Below are 12,632 nucleotides of genomic sequence, written 5' to 3'. Positions count from 1 at the left end.
TCATCAACTTTGGGGCAACTTGTCTTTTCGCTCATCTCTTCCTACATTCTTCGCCAGGCTACATTGCTGCGAGTCTATACTTCTGCCGGTCACCACTCACACCGTACGCTAGCTGGTGCACAATCACAATCTATCATCGTCACCATCTTCTTCATCGCCGACGCGTGCCCAGCCCATGGTCAGCCGATGTTTGCGGCCGCGATGCGATGCAAAGAAAGTGACAGGGTGTGCTGTACATGAGAATATCGGGCTCTCTTGTCTTTGTAGTAGCATCTACCAGTTGGGATCGCCCTTGGAGGTTGGTCAAGGCAATGGAATTACTCAACGTTACAGACACCGATGATCATCATTGCTATCACCATATTCCAGCTCCGCACTAGATGAACCACGTACAGCAGGAATCCTGACAGGGTTAGGGTCGGGGTGAGAGCCGCGTCCACAATCCCCAACGAAGAGCGGTCCTTCGCGAGGAGACCCATGGATCGCGATGCTGTGGAGGCACCGCAAACTAATGCCACATGAGTAACAGCCTGAAGGCATTCAACGCCGCAGACTACGCAGTATGAATTGCCGGGGTCGTGAGCAAATCCTTCACGTGTTCCAGTGCACGAACTGCAAGAGAGGGTAATGGGTCAGAATTAGAGCGCACGGCTATCATCACCCACGTCCGAGTAGCTGCCTTTGATGGATCAATACTTCCTGCGAAGATTACATGGCGAAAACACGCGAACTCTGTAGGCTTTGGGTCTTAAATGTCTGATAAGAGTCACATGCTGGCGATTAAATTTGCGTCTCTTCATCCGCTGCTTTCGGGTCGGTTCTCGTGGTATGTCTCGGTTCCTCCTGGGCCATTTCTGGCTCCGGTGGTCCCCTTCAATACGTGAGGCTCTGAGCAGTACGCACGCTGCAGTTTCTCTGAACATGAATCAATGACATGTGATGCAACAACTCATGATCAGGTTATCATGCTCATCTTTCGATGGGACGACGGCGGAAACATGCTCGGATAGGTATAGCATGTGGTCCTAGCAATCGAACAGTCGGCGCACGTGTAGCTTGGCAGGCATAAGACGATGGCGTGCGAAAGAGTGCCCAAGTGCCTTGCTTCCGGGGGAGAAAGTGGCTCCGCCGCCAAATGCCGCTTGTTCTCCTGCAGCAGACCATCCATCCTTGTCACAAGTGAAACAGGAATGCATCATGACTCCACGACAGTAGCATCATCATTTGATCGCCCATCATTTATACAGGCTCCATGAGAAGCAGATGAGACTGTGATACAGCAGATGACTTTCGTTCTTCTGCATTGACATCAAGAGCGGTATGGCATGACATTGTTATCATCGATCGATAGACCGGGCCATGCCGAACCCTAGCCGCGACTGACCGCTCGTCGGAACGCTTTTCCTCTGCAGTGCCAAAAGATAGATTTCCAGAAGCAGATTCCGTGTCGATGAACCGGAGCGCTTTAATAATTTGGCGGTGTGTGGCTTTTCCGACCCTTCATCAACTCGAACTGTTGAGGCCATCGAATAGTGGTGCCTGGTGAACGAGGCAAGTATTTCCACAGTCGCCTGCTCGAATGGTTTGCAGCACTGGCTGATCCAACTCATGCACAATGCTCCTGAGTTTCTATCGCGCGCATTGCGAAAACATGACTACCATAGAGTCATGGTATGCAAAGAAAACGTAAAAAACGACTAGCCTTCCTTGGTCGTGTTTGAATATGTCCTCACATGTACATCATCAAAATACTAAAATATCGACGCAAGTCATACATTTCGTTACAGTCACAACGACCTCTGATGACGTTGTTGTCGCTCATGAGCTCTCCACCTCTCGCCTTCCGCCCTTTGCCCAATCTCTGAGGACGTTCTTCCTCACCTTTCCCGTCGTTGTCTTGGGCAGCTCGGCGATCACCTCGATCTCGCGCGGAACCATGAAACGGCTGATTCCTCGTTGCTCTTTAGCCCACGCAATAAGTTCATCGCCTGTCACCTTGCTCTTCTTGTCACCGCCTGTCTTGACGGTAACGAAAGCCTTTGGCCGCTCGCCCCATTGTTCGTCGCTCACCGCCACGCACGCTGCTTCCAGCACATCCGGATGTGTCACGAGCAAGCCCTCCAATGCGACAGAGGAGATATTTTCGCCACCACTGATGATGATGTCTTTAGCTCGATCGAGGATTTGGATGGCGCCATCCGGATGCCAAACCGCCAGATCCCCTGAGTGCAGAACCCCGCCAGCGAACAGCTTTCGTGTGGCGGCCGGGTCAGCGTGATAGCCCCGCGCGCAAATGTTGCCGACGAAAACAATCTCGCCGATCTCGCGGCCGTCCTTTGCGACATCCTCGATGTGGTTGCCCGATGTCCAACCGCCAGATTCGTCTTCGTCGGAAGCGGTCTTGATTACTCGCGCGGGCAAGGACGTCAGGAAACCATGTCCTTGCCGAGCCATCTTGGCGTATTTCTCCTTGCTGGGAAGATCAGCCCAAGCGGGCATGTGATAACCTTTGGTGATGGGCCCATAAGTCTCGGTCATGCCATAAACATGGACTGGGAGAAGATTGAGATTCTCCATGGTCTCGAACAGGTGAGCCGAGGGCGGACTCGCAGCGACTGTTACTCGAACAGGTTGGGGTAGTCGACTCGCATTTGGGTCAGCACAAAGCAGCGTATTCACAGTTGGCGCTGCGTTGAAATGGCTGATCTTTTGTTCCTTCAAAAGTTTCCAGATATACGGGTAGTCAATCTTTCGAAGCGTGTAGTGAGTGCCTCGCACAGCTGTGACGGCCCATGGAAAAGTCCAGCCCGTGGCATGAAACATCGGCAGTGTCCATAGATATCGTGCTGAGGAGGAGTTGAGGTTACTCTCGACAATATTCGCCATCGCCGCGAGATATACGCCGCGGTGGGTGTACTCAACTCCTTTCGGACGCGCAGTAGTGCCCGAAGTATACGCCAAGGCCATGATCGCATTCTCATCGTGGGTTTCGGTTGCTAAGCCTGCCCAGCCGTGTCCGCCGCTTTGTTCATCGTGTTTGAGTCCCTCCAAGACTGCTTGGTCATATGGTCCCGAATCCTCATCCGTGTCCGTATCCACGAGTAAGGGTATTTGCGAATGACTCTGAGCAAAGTCTTCGAGGAGAGATTTGAATTCTGCATCCACAATGATAAAGTCCACCTGAGCGTGCTCGAAAATATAGCTAATGTCGTCCGGCTTCAGGCGGTAGTTGATGGCTAAGTACTCGCATCAGTTGATCGCGCCATCTTCCTTGAACAACGTGTGCCTTCTGAGACCTACCGACATTGACCGCGCCGGCGCCTCCGATGCCATAGAAGGCCTCGAGGAATGCTGGAGTATTAGTGCTCAGGATCCCAACACGTCTATAGCCATGCTTTAACAAAAAGTAGGCTAGCCCTCGTGCTCGATCTGCCGTCTGCGCGTACGTCCTCCGCAAGGTCTTCCCATTAGCGGTCAGATGATGAACCGCAATCGCCTAATTTTGAATGCACTGGTCAGCACAAGCGCACCACCGAGTCTACTTAATCACAGCAACAGTGTCGTTCTTACATCAGGCTCTATAGCAGCAGCGCGCGGAAGGAACAGGGTCGGACTCAGCTGGTGAACGTGATGCGTGTGATCGTAGGCATCTGATGTGTACGGAGGCCGCATAGAAGACGGCATGAACTGCGCGGTCAGGCCCGCGAGTCGTTTGGCTGCGCCTGACATCTTGGATGGCGCTGTCTCAATGCAGAATATTTAGTGAGCTTTTTTCTGTGCCTGTTCTTCGTCGTCACCGAACGTCTGAAAGCTCGAATACTGGTGAACACGACGAGGGCTACACTTTGTCTGCAGTGGCCAGAGCGATGCAATGCTATCGTCTTCCTGTCGATATGTGCGCACCAAGATAAGCAGCAAACCGTACATATATTCAAATAGGATGTGTCGAAAAGGAACAACAAGTATGCGAACACATGGACTCAATGTGAAAGAGAGCTCAACGGCCAAGACTCGCAACTGATTACCCCAGTTTGAGCTACGTCGCGAGGCTACGAATGGTAAGCTCTGTTGAACTGGCCTTGAACTCCTGGGCATGCATGGAAACGGACGAATTGGAAGACAGTCATATGTGAAGGAGGGTCTGAGCGCATGCGCACATCAGGGCCATCAGGAGGCGAAGTGCGCACAGTATCGTCAGCCCTGGCGGTTTTTCGAGGGTCCGGCATTTGCCTCGGAGCGACGGCGCGCGGGGCGAGTCGCGTGCGACGAATGCATCTCGTGATAGCGCTGAGCTGCAAACGAACTAAACTTTTCTCGCGCGAAGGCATCCAATACATTATGGCAGGACTACAACGCTTTAGTGAGCATCAAAACGGACAGGCTAGTTATGCTTTCGTCCTCCAACCGTGAAGCTTTATGCAATCGACATAGTAGTCGATGATGCTTCAATTGATGATCCGATCTTGCGCAAACTCCATCTGCTCCACAGCGATCGTGAAATCACCGGGCATCTTATGGAAGCAAAGTTGACAAGACGACTCCAGCAACAGGGGAAGCAAAAGCAAGCTCATTCTGTGATTGGGGAGGAACCTGTATTTCATGCTTTTGTGGCGCGAACTACCCAAAGTGGGTCACGAGAGTTCATGCCTATCATGCTCATAAGTCCACGAAAGTCCTGGGCCACGAAGGAAGACGGTTGTCCAGCGTCTTTGCCATTGCTTAATTCCACCAGCTCGATGTCCTTCCAACCTGCAAAGTGCAGGAAATCGCCAACCATTTGCAGTCGTTCCTCCTCGGAGATGCGCAACCATCGATTGATCGCTTTGGTGGGAAAGCAGCGGTTGCTGATCGTAAGATGGACTTTACCGCCTGGCTTTGTGACTTTCAAAACGCTAGAAAGCACTTCCACTGGCTGGATGAGATAATCAATGCTGACAACTACAGTAGACGCGTCTATGAGTGTCTCCGGGTCTGACAAGTCCACCACCTTCGCTTTAACCAGAGCGGCCGAAACGTCGGGGTCGATATTCAGATCAACGAGAAGACGCCCGTGTTTGAGAACGTCATTGGCTTCAAGCTCGGCCTGATTCATGCCCATGCCGATCGCTTTGAGCTCATCGCGGGCTATTGCCTGCTCCACAGATGCTGGGAAATGGCTTATCCAGCTGCTGCAAAAGTCAAGTGCTTTTCCTGAGGTAGGAAGAACGTCTGCGTAGTACTCTTTTAGGGTGGAAATTGCAGCGTCGTCAATATGTGTTACGAAACGAGGCGCACGGTAGAAAGACGAATCCGACGAAGGATCTTGCCGCGAAAAGTCGGACTCTTTATAAGGCCATGCTTGATGGCGTGGAGAGTACGGTTTGACTGGCCATACGGGTTTAGAAGTAGCCATTGAGGAGGTTGTTCTTGTGGACAACCCAACAGTCGATAGGAGAAGGACGCCACTCGAAACGCTGAGCAGGGGGATCGGCTTCAGGCAAGGGCGAAAGATGCACTGCATTGATGTTTTTTTCCGCAATTGCAACCTTTTACAGTTCCTGAAATTGCGAAGGTATGTACTGCAGAATTTTACAGACATACCTAGATATCTTCATGAATTGCAAATGGCCAAACAAGTCCACCGGGCAACTATTGAGCACGGGTTGCGGTCATTGCTGATGATGACGTACACTACAGTTCAATTTGATTGTCTGTTCAATTTGGAAAAGCTAGCGGTCTGGAGAAGCTGGAAGAGCGCAGAGCCGGGGTCAGCATGCAACGCAGTATTCTACAGCACGCATGTCAAATGCTCGGCACTAGCACCCGGGCCTTCGCAACCAATAGGAACTTTGCTTGGCATACAAACTTTGTGCTTGGCACACTCCCGCGAAATTCTGTGTGGATCTGCTGGCGCACTGGGTGTAAATCCAAAGATACCGGCTTAGTTTCGCGACAACACTTCATCAATACCTGTCCATTTTCACTTATTCGAACAGGTACAATGTCGACCTTCGAGCCAGTGGTGCGTAGAACATTGCGAGAGCTTACGTTCCGCAGCCTCCGTTCAACTGCGCGGACTCAAACTGACTTCAGTTGCTGTAGATCGTCATTGACGGCAAGGGCCATCTTCTTGGTCGTTTGGCCTCAACCGTGGCCAAACAACTCCTCAGTGGCCAGAAAATCGTCGTCGTTCGCTGCGAGCAAATCAACATCTCAGGCGAATTCTTCCGCTCGAAGCGTATGTAACGAACCGGCCCACCGAAATTGAATCCTGAGTCTAATCCCTTCATACAGTGAAGTACCAGGCCTTCCTCCGCAAACAGACTCGATTCAACCCCAAGCGTGGTGGACCATGGCACTTCCGTTCACCCGCCATGATGTTCTGGCGCACTGTCCGCGGTATGATGCCTCACAAGACCGAGCGTGGAGCCAAGGCTCTTGAGCGCCTGAAGACCTTCGAGGGTGTCCCACCGCCATACGACAAGAAGAAGCGTGTTGTCGTCCCACAAGCCCTCCGTGTTCTGCGATTGAAGCCCGGCCGCAAGTATTGCACAGTTGGCCGTCTTGGCTACGAGTTCGGCTGGAAATACCAGGATGTTGTCGCACGCCTCGAGGAGCGGAGGAAGGTCAAGGGCTTGGCATACTATGAGAAGAAGAAGGCCGCACAGAAGAGCCTCGCGGAGGCCAAGTCAAAGGCTGCCATCCCGGAGAAGGTCAAGCAGCAGCTGGAGCAATATGGTTACTAGGGGAGGGGCGTTTGTTCTTTAGTTGACAATGGTGGAATGACTGCTCGGCGTGGTGGTCACGGCTACAACTTCTTTTTCATCGCGTAACTCGGACTATGGGTCTGTTCTGGCGTCAAGAGATGAGTGCCGTACAAAATTTCACAGGCATGACAATAAAGCATTACGACATTTTGCAGAGTGCCCCTTGCTGTTGTGTGACTGATCGAGGATAATGGAGCATGATGGGTGAGGAGTGTGAGCTTGAAGGGCCAAGCGTGGCTTCTAAAATTTTCAGCTTTCGACATGTGCTGTACACAAGGAGCTAGCAGGAGTCATCGCCGACGTCAGCTGTCGAAACTTGCTTCCTCCGCGATCTGTCGAAGCCTACCACAATGGAGCAATGGACACGGGTACCAAAGATGTCAATGAACACCCTCATGCCTTGACTGAATGTTCACTTTTCACTATATGTGAACTGCATCATGTAGGCCTGCCTCATCTACAGTAGACGCGATGACCAACGTATCGCGACAAACGCCCATCGCGCTCGCAGACTTGATCAGAAGCAGCGGCTGACGAATCTTGGAATTCTCCAACCTTGAGTCTCGCCTGGCATATTTTCCCATGTCGACCGCAGCTCTATACCCCGTGGACGAGTTCTTTCCCCATCCGCGAGTGCGATGACGGCCCTTTTCGACTTGCGTGCTATAGTCGTCGACGAGAGGTCGCAGTGTCACGCGTTGACACATATTCACGTCGCCTCCGAAATAACGTCGGCCATTATCAATAGCCGCTGACCACATTGTTACACAATCACGCACTTTCCCAGCTCTGGCCCCACCGCAGCTAACAGATGCACCGGACTTGAGCATAAGCTCCAGGAATAAGCGCACAGAGGTGCTGGGCTGTACTGTATGAGTTCGTAATGGTAGGCGCGTCGAGAGAGCGATCGTTCCTGCAGAAATCTTCTAAACGACAACTTTGTCACTGGTCACGACATTGTGCAGATCAATGCAGTACGACGGACATTTACATGAAGCGGCGTGGTTTGCAAAGAAAAGAGAGGGATGAGCACGCCCCCTGCTAGTCAATTTCGTGATTGTACTGCAGCTGATGAACATGATCATCTAGTTAGACTGGTGCAATAATCAATCGAGCCGGGTGTGGGACGCAGGTGACGCAGCAATCACGCACCTAAGAGATCGACGCTGCTCAGTGCGGAAGTTGAGAAAATGCGATTAAGAACCCGAATAAGATCTCATCATATGGAGGCTGCTCGGCGTATTCCGACCAACTGGGCTGCAAACAGATGCAGGCAGGCGCCGCTACCGAAGTTATATCTGAATGATCATCAGGAGCAACGGTACCGTGATGATGAGTGGTCTGGTCGATACACACTTCCAGGCAGCAAAGTCGTCTCCAGGGCTGTCGCGAATCCATTGTGCGGAGTTTACGGGGCGGAGGTGGAATAAATGCGGCCGACAGCGGAGGCACGGGCTAACGTGGTGGACAATGGTTCGCAACATAGACGGCTAAGCTTGAAGTGGGAAGGCGCGACAAGAGCTAAGCATTGAATCGTGCCAATGCAGGTTGAACACTATTGAATTGGATGACGACGCCGCCATCGAAGGAGCTGACGGTTTTCAATTCCACCGATTCGTTCGAAGGACCGATCCCACCGATGGGGAATACCACCTGGTCAGCATCGTGATTGATTTACGATTTCCCTATCGTGTGCCAACCGAGGCATGTCGCGAATCTGATCGATATTACGTTCGCTTGAAGAGCCAGCCCGTGGCATCGCGGCTGACGTATGCCCGCGAATGGCGCCTGGGATAGTGCACACAGGAAATAGGAAGGGCGCGATAGGCCTGGCAATGTCGCATGCAATGCTCCAATCAACCCACACACCCATGAAAAGTTCCTACCCACGATGCGAATTTTTACATCACTGGAATGCTGCAAGTGTATGTCAGGTGCAACGGACAGACTATGCGTGACGTCAGCAGGTTTTTCGCGCTCTTTCATTGCCCAGGTGCGTGTCCAAAAAGTCTTGGGTCTTCCGCGATGTGGACCTGCGTTTGTCAGCACGGCTTCAAAGATGGTAAAACTCAATTTTTCCTGGAACCAAAGGGATGTAGGCATGTGCTGTATAACACCGCGCGCGGCAACAATCATGGGCCATGGCACAGATTGAAGTAGAGCAGGCATGAGCATGCACACGACGCCACGTTGCCCCCAATAATAATACAGTATGATCGTCGTCCAGCTTTCTGGTAAGACGGACTAGTGGGTGCCCCGGTGGGCTCCTCATGTTCTGTACGCAAAACCTTCTCCAGTCGGGCCTGCAAACATACATGAAGCCGCGCAACACCCAAATGTGCCAAAATCCTTCACATACCTCATACGTGCACGCTCTGGCTGAATCCTGACTATCATTCCTCTTATCCTAGAGAAGTACCCCGCATATCTCAAGAGTGTTTCCTGTTGATTATTGGGACATTGCGATGACAAGCGACGACGCATCGTGACTTCTGATGTGCATCATCGTCGTTTGTTTCGGAAACCATTTACGGACACCATCAAAGATCCAGTAGCTACAGGAACACATCGAGCAATTTAGAATGACCGCCTTGCGAGCTTGTTGAAGCGTTTGTGCAACAAGGGTGTCCCAAAGCTCATTGTGCTTTCACGAAATAAACAAGGGACCTGGTGTCCCGCCATGAAGCAGACTACCATGGAGGATTCAGAGGGTCACGCGAGCGATGGCGATTCCAGCGTCGAGGATTCAGAGATCAAAGGAGGGTCTGCAGAAGCTTCGCCATCATCGAAAACCACTGCAAACAAGACGCCTAGCCATCTCCAGAAACGTCGACGAGTGACTAGAGCATGCGATGAATGCCGGCGGAAGAAGATCAAATGCGACGGCGCACAGCCGTGTACGCACTGCTCCGTCTATAGCTATGGTAAGCTCCTCAAGCCCCGGCCGGTCGTGAGCTTCACTCAGAATAGAAAGTCCTGACCAGAAGTGGTAGACTGTACGTATGACCAGCCCTCAAATCGACGCAGGAACCCAGCGCCAGCATATGTAGAGAGTATCGAGAATCAGCTTCGGAGTGCTCAGACTTTGCTGCATATCCTCATTCCCAACCTTGATCTCAACGACCCAGCCATGGTCGCTGCGGTGACACAAGGATGGCTGCAAGGGGGGCCTGGCAGTTCCAGACAAGCACCGCAAAGGGAGTCACTAACGCAGCCGCCTTCTTTACCTGTGGCGACAGAGGCAAAACCGGAGATGAATATCGAATCCATGATTCGCGCTGTAGCGCAGATTGATCTCGACGAGACAGGTCACTGGGATTATCATGGCCACTCTTCCGGTCTCAGTTTTGTGAGAAGAATGCGCGAACAGCTAGGGGATCTCATGGGGCCGGAGGAGCAAGGCGCGCCGTTCGTCAAAAGCCCGACTTTGCATCATGTCCTGGACTCGCCCAAGTCCGGGATGGACTCGCCTTTCGCCGATGGGATGCGATCGCAACCCGCTCTGCCACCTCAGCAACTTGCGCGTCGGATATGCGGCTACGCAGTCAATGATGCCGCCGCCTTGCTCAGGACAGTCCACCAACCCACATTTTGGGCAAGCTTCGAGAGGATATTCAGCGTACCTCAGGAGCTATACACCAATGAGGATCATGTATTCCTCCCCTTGTTATATAGCGCTATGGCCCTCGGCAGTCTGTTCGGTAAAACAGATGATAGAGAAGGCTATGAAACTTCCCACGCTCAAGGTCTTGCGTATTTCCGCACTGCGCGGCATCTTATGGATATTGCAGACTGTCGAGATCTGGCTCACATTCAAGCTGTTGTTCTGATGATCCTGTTTTTGCAATCAACGGCGAAGCTTTCGCAGTGCTATGCATACGTCGGAATCGCCTTGCGCTCGGCTTGTCGCATGGGCCTGCATCGTTCGGCGGTCGGTAAATTCGACCCCGTGGAATCGGAAACTCGAAAGCGTTTATTCTGGACTATCCGAAATCTTGACTCGTATGTGGGCGCATTGATCGGTCTACCCAACACACTTCGAGACGAGGACATCGATCAGGATTATCCTCTCGAGGTTGATGATGAGTACATCACGCGGAATGGCATTCTACCGATGCCGGACGGCCTGGTTTCTACCATGACCGCCTTCAACATGCATACCCGTGTGGTCGACATTCTGAACAAGATCGTGCGCAAGATTTACCCAATCAAGTTCCAAACACCCCTTGGTATGGGAGACAAATCATATTCTGTGCCTTTTGCAAGCATTAGAGAGATTGAGAACGACCTCGAGAACTGGAAAAATAGTCTACCGCCAATTCTCACCCCAAACGAGACCTTAGGAAAGTACACCAGAATTCAGCAGCTATTGCGGTTGACCTACGCGTACGCCCAAGTCATGCTCTACCGCCCATTCCTTCACTTCGTTGCAAATGACAAGCGAAAAGAACTGAAAGACAAACGAGCATACGCTTGCGCTGCATCGTTCATCAACGTCTCACGAAACATCATTCACATACAGACGCATATGCAGCAGAAGGGTCTTCTCAATGGTGGCTACTGGTTCTCGATGTACACTGCCTTCTTCTCAATATTGGCATTGGTCTACTACGCCGCCGAAAATCCGGACAGTGACACCACGCATGCCTTAATGAGAGATGCCCTCCAGGGCAAAGAGGTTCTCTCAGCACTTGCCGCACATAGCATGGCGGCGGACAGGTGCTCGGCAACACTAGATACCATATTTCAGCGCTTACCTACCTGGATGCGCGAAGGTCGTCCAAATCCTGCGCCAAACAGAAAACGCACATTCGAAGAAGGCACCGCACAGCCACACAATAACAGCACACAGTCTCCTCTCGCTCACATACAGTCATTCGCTGATACTCAAGATCCTCCACAATTTACAAGACGCGCTGCGACCTTCCCTCAAATGGGCCAGCCTAACCCTCAGAATATGATAACGTCGTATCCTGAGACCTGGGCCCGGCTGAGCCCGGCGTACACACCTGGGCAGAGTTCTACCGATGGCTCCTATGACTCCAGTCTACAAACGGGTGTCGTGCAGCCGCCAATGCCAAACTCAATTGACGGCACAATGCCACATTACGCAAATCAACACAGCCTCAAGCCGCCTGAGTTGACCGACCTCTCGAATATGATTTTCCCGACCGCAAATGAGCCATTTCTCTATCCAAACCAATCTTTGGCCTCTTTCGAGAATCGTCAGCAATTCGACCAGGGCATTCCATATGCGGCCAATGGCCGCAAAACCGCTTACTCTAATATCGACGTTGACAGCCGACCGACGTCGAACCCTCGCAGCGAAGGAGACATCGAGGCGCAATTCTTCGCACTTCCGCCTTATATTCAACAGCAGCACCCACAATCGCACTTGGTGCCGCAACAGGCTCAGCAATCTCCGAGCATACCCTTTCCGCCATCTCAGCCCATGTCCTACAGTCAGGCGACACCGCCGCTCGGCAACCAGACGATGCCCATGTCCGCTGAAGAGTGGCAGGCAGCCCAGGGACTTCGCCAGGAGATCCAAAATATGTTCGGTAGCAGCGAGTGGGATCCCATGGCCGGTGCATATCACAACACTTTGTAGTGATGACCATCTTATCGAGACGATTAGGGAGCCGTGCTTACAGTATGTGCAATCTTGCCATACTGAATTTTTGTGATATGTAAATCGTGGCCGAGTCCTTTCATCCACATAATTCAATATTCTTTACTTCCGTGACTTGCCTCTGACTCTGCCCAGGTGGTGATCTTGGGCTCAGTATTCAAATTTGTATGTACGTGCTCCCATGGATTGTCGACAATGGATGTGACGTCAATGTCGCAGAGGGCAAAGCTTGAGCCACCTTCGGCAGTGAGAGG

The 12,632-nt window shown here is 52.0% G+C and overlaps 5 protein-coding genes across 5 annotated transcripts; 2 read left to right on the top strand and 3 right to left on the bottom strand.

The window, feature by feature from the left end:
* Positions 1 to 45: 45 nt before the first annotated feature.
* K489DRAFT_375905 (uncharacterized protein) lies at positions 46 to 803 on the bottom strand. Its single transcript, XM_033603792.1, has one exon. The coding sequence runs from the start codon at positions 477 to 479 to the stop codon at positions 318 to 320; it is 162 nt and encodes a 53-aa protein (XP_033464797.1). The 5' UTR covers positions 480 to 803; the 3' UTR covers positions 46 to 317.
* A 1,015-nt stretch (positions 804 to 1,818) lies between these two features.
* Positions 1,819 to 4,098, bottom strand: K489DRAFT_392122 (acetyl-CoA synthetase-like protein; the record flags this gene model as incomplete). The annotated part of the gene is made up of 3 exons (XM_033606721.1): positions 3,571 to 4,098; positions 3,301 to 3,496; positions 1,819 to 3,236 (listed from the first exon to the last, which is right to left on the bottom strand). The coding sequence occupies exons 1-3, from the start codon at positions 3,727 to 3,729 to the stop codon at positions 1,819 to 1,821; spliced, it is 1,773 nt and encodes a 590-aa protein (XP_033464796.1). The 5' UTR covers positions 3,730 to 4,098.
* Positions 4,099 to 4,315: 217 nt separating this feature from the next.
* Positions 4,316 to 5,575, bottom strand: K489DRAFT_375903 (uncharacterized protein). The gene has a single exon (XM_033603791.1). It carries the CDS (start codon positions 5,498 to 5,500, stop codon positions 4,598 to 4,600), a length of 903 nt encoding a protein of 300 aa, XP_033464795.1. The 5' UTR covers positions 5,501 to 5,575; the 3' UTR covers positions 4,316 to 4,597.
* Positions 5,576 to 5,980: 405 nt separating this feature from the next.
* On the top strand, positions 5,981 to 6,725 carry K489DRAFT_310088 (ribosomal protein L13; the record flags this gene model as incomplete). The annotated part of the gene is made up of 3 exons (XM_033600680.1): positions 5,981 to 6,001; positions 6,082 to 6,217; positions 6,274 to 6,725. 3 exons carry the CDS (start codon positions 5,981 to 5,983, stop codon positions 6,723 to 6,725), a joined length of 609 nt encoding a protein of 202 aa, XP_033464794.1.
* A 2,244-nt stretch (positions 6,726 to 8,969) lies between these two features.
* K489DRAFT_375902 (uncharacterized protein) lies at positions 8,970 to 12,492 on the top strand. The gene is made up of 2 exons (XM_033603790.1): positions 8,970 to 9,670; positions 9,740 to 12,492. Exons 1-2 carry the CDS (start codon positions 9,427 to 9,429, stop codon positions 12,355 to 12,357), a joined length of 2,862 nt encoding a protein of 953 aa, XP_033464793.1. The 5' UTR covers positions 8,970 to 9,426; the 3' UTR covers positions 12,358 to 12,492.
* The last annotated feature ends 140 nt before the right edge of the window (positions 12,493 to 12,632 follow it).

This window comes from Dissoconium aciculare, assembly GCF_010015565.1.
Source record: "Dissoconium aciculare CBS 342.82 unplaced genomic scaffold K489scaffold_1, whole genome shotgun sequence".
NCBI lineage: Eukaryota > Fungi > Ascomycota > Dothideomycetes > Mycosphaerellales > Dissoconiaceae > Dissoconium > Dissoconium aciculare.
This window is presented reverse-complemented; position numbering and strand designations above follow the sequence as displayed.

Coding starts and splice junctions, on each gene's coding strand:
- K489DRAFT_375905 (XM_033603792.1), bottom strand. CDS start 479: ATGGGTCTCCTCGCGAAGGACCGCTCTTCGTTGGGGATTGTGGACGCG.
- K489DRAFT_375903 (XM_033603791.1), bottom strand. CDS start 5,500: ATGCAGTGCATCTTTCGCCCTTGCCTGAAGCCGATCCCCCTGCTCAGC.
- K489DRAFT_375902 (XM_033603790.1), top strand. CDS start 9,427: ATGAAGCAGACTACCATGGAGGATTCAGAGGGTCACGCGAGCGATGGC. Junction 9,671..9,739: donor CTGCTCCGTCTATAGCTATG/GTAAGCTCCTCA, acceptor CAGAAGTGGTAG/ACTGTACGTATGACCAGCCC.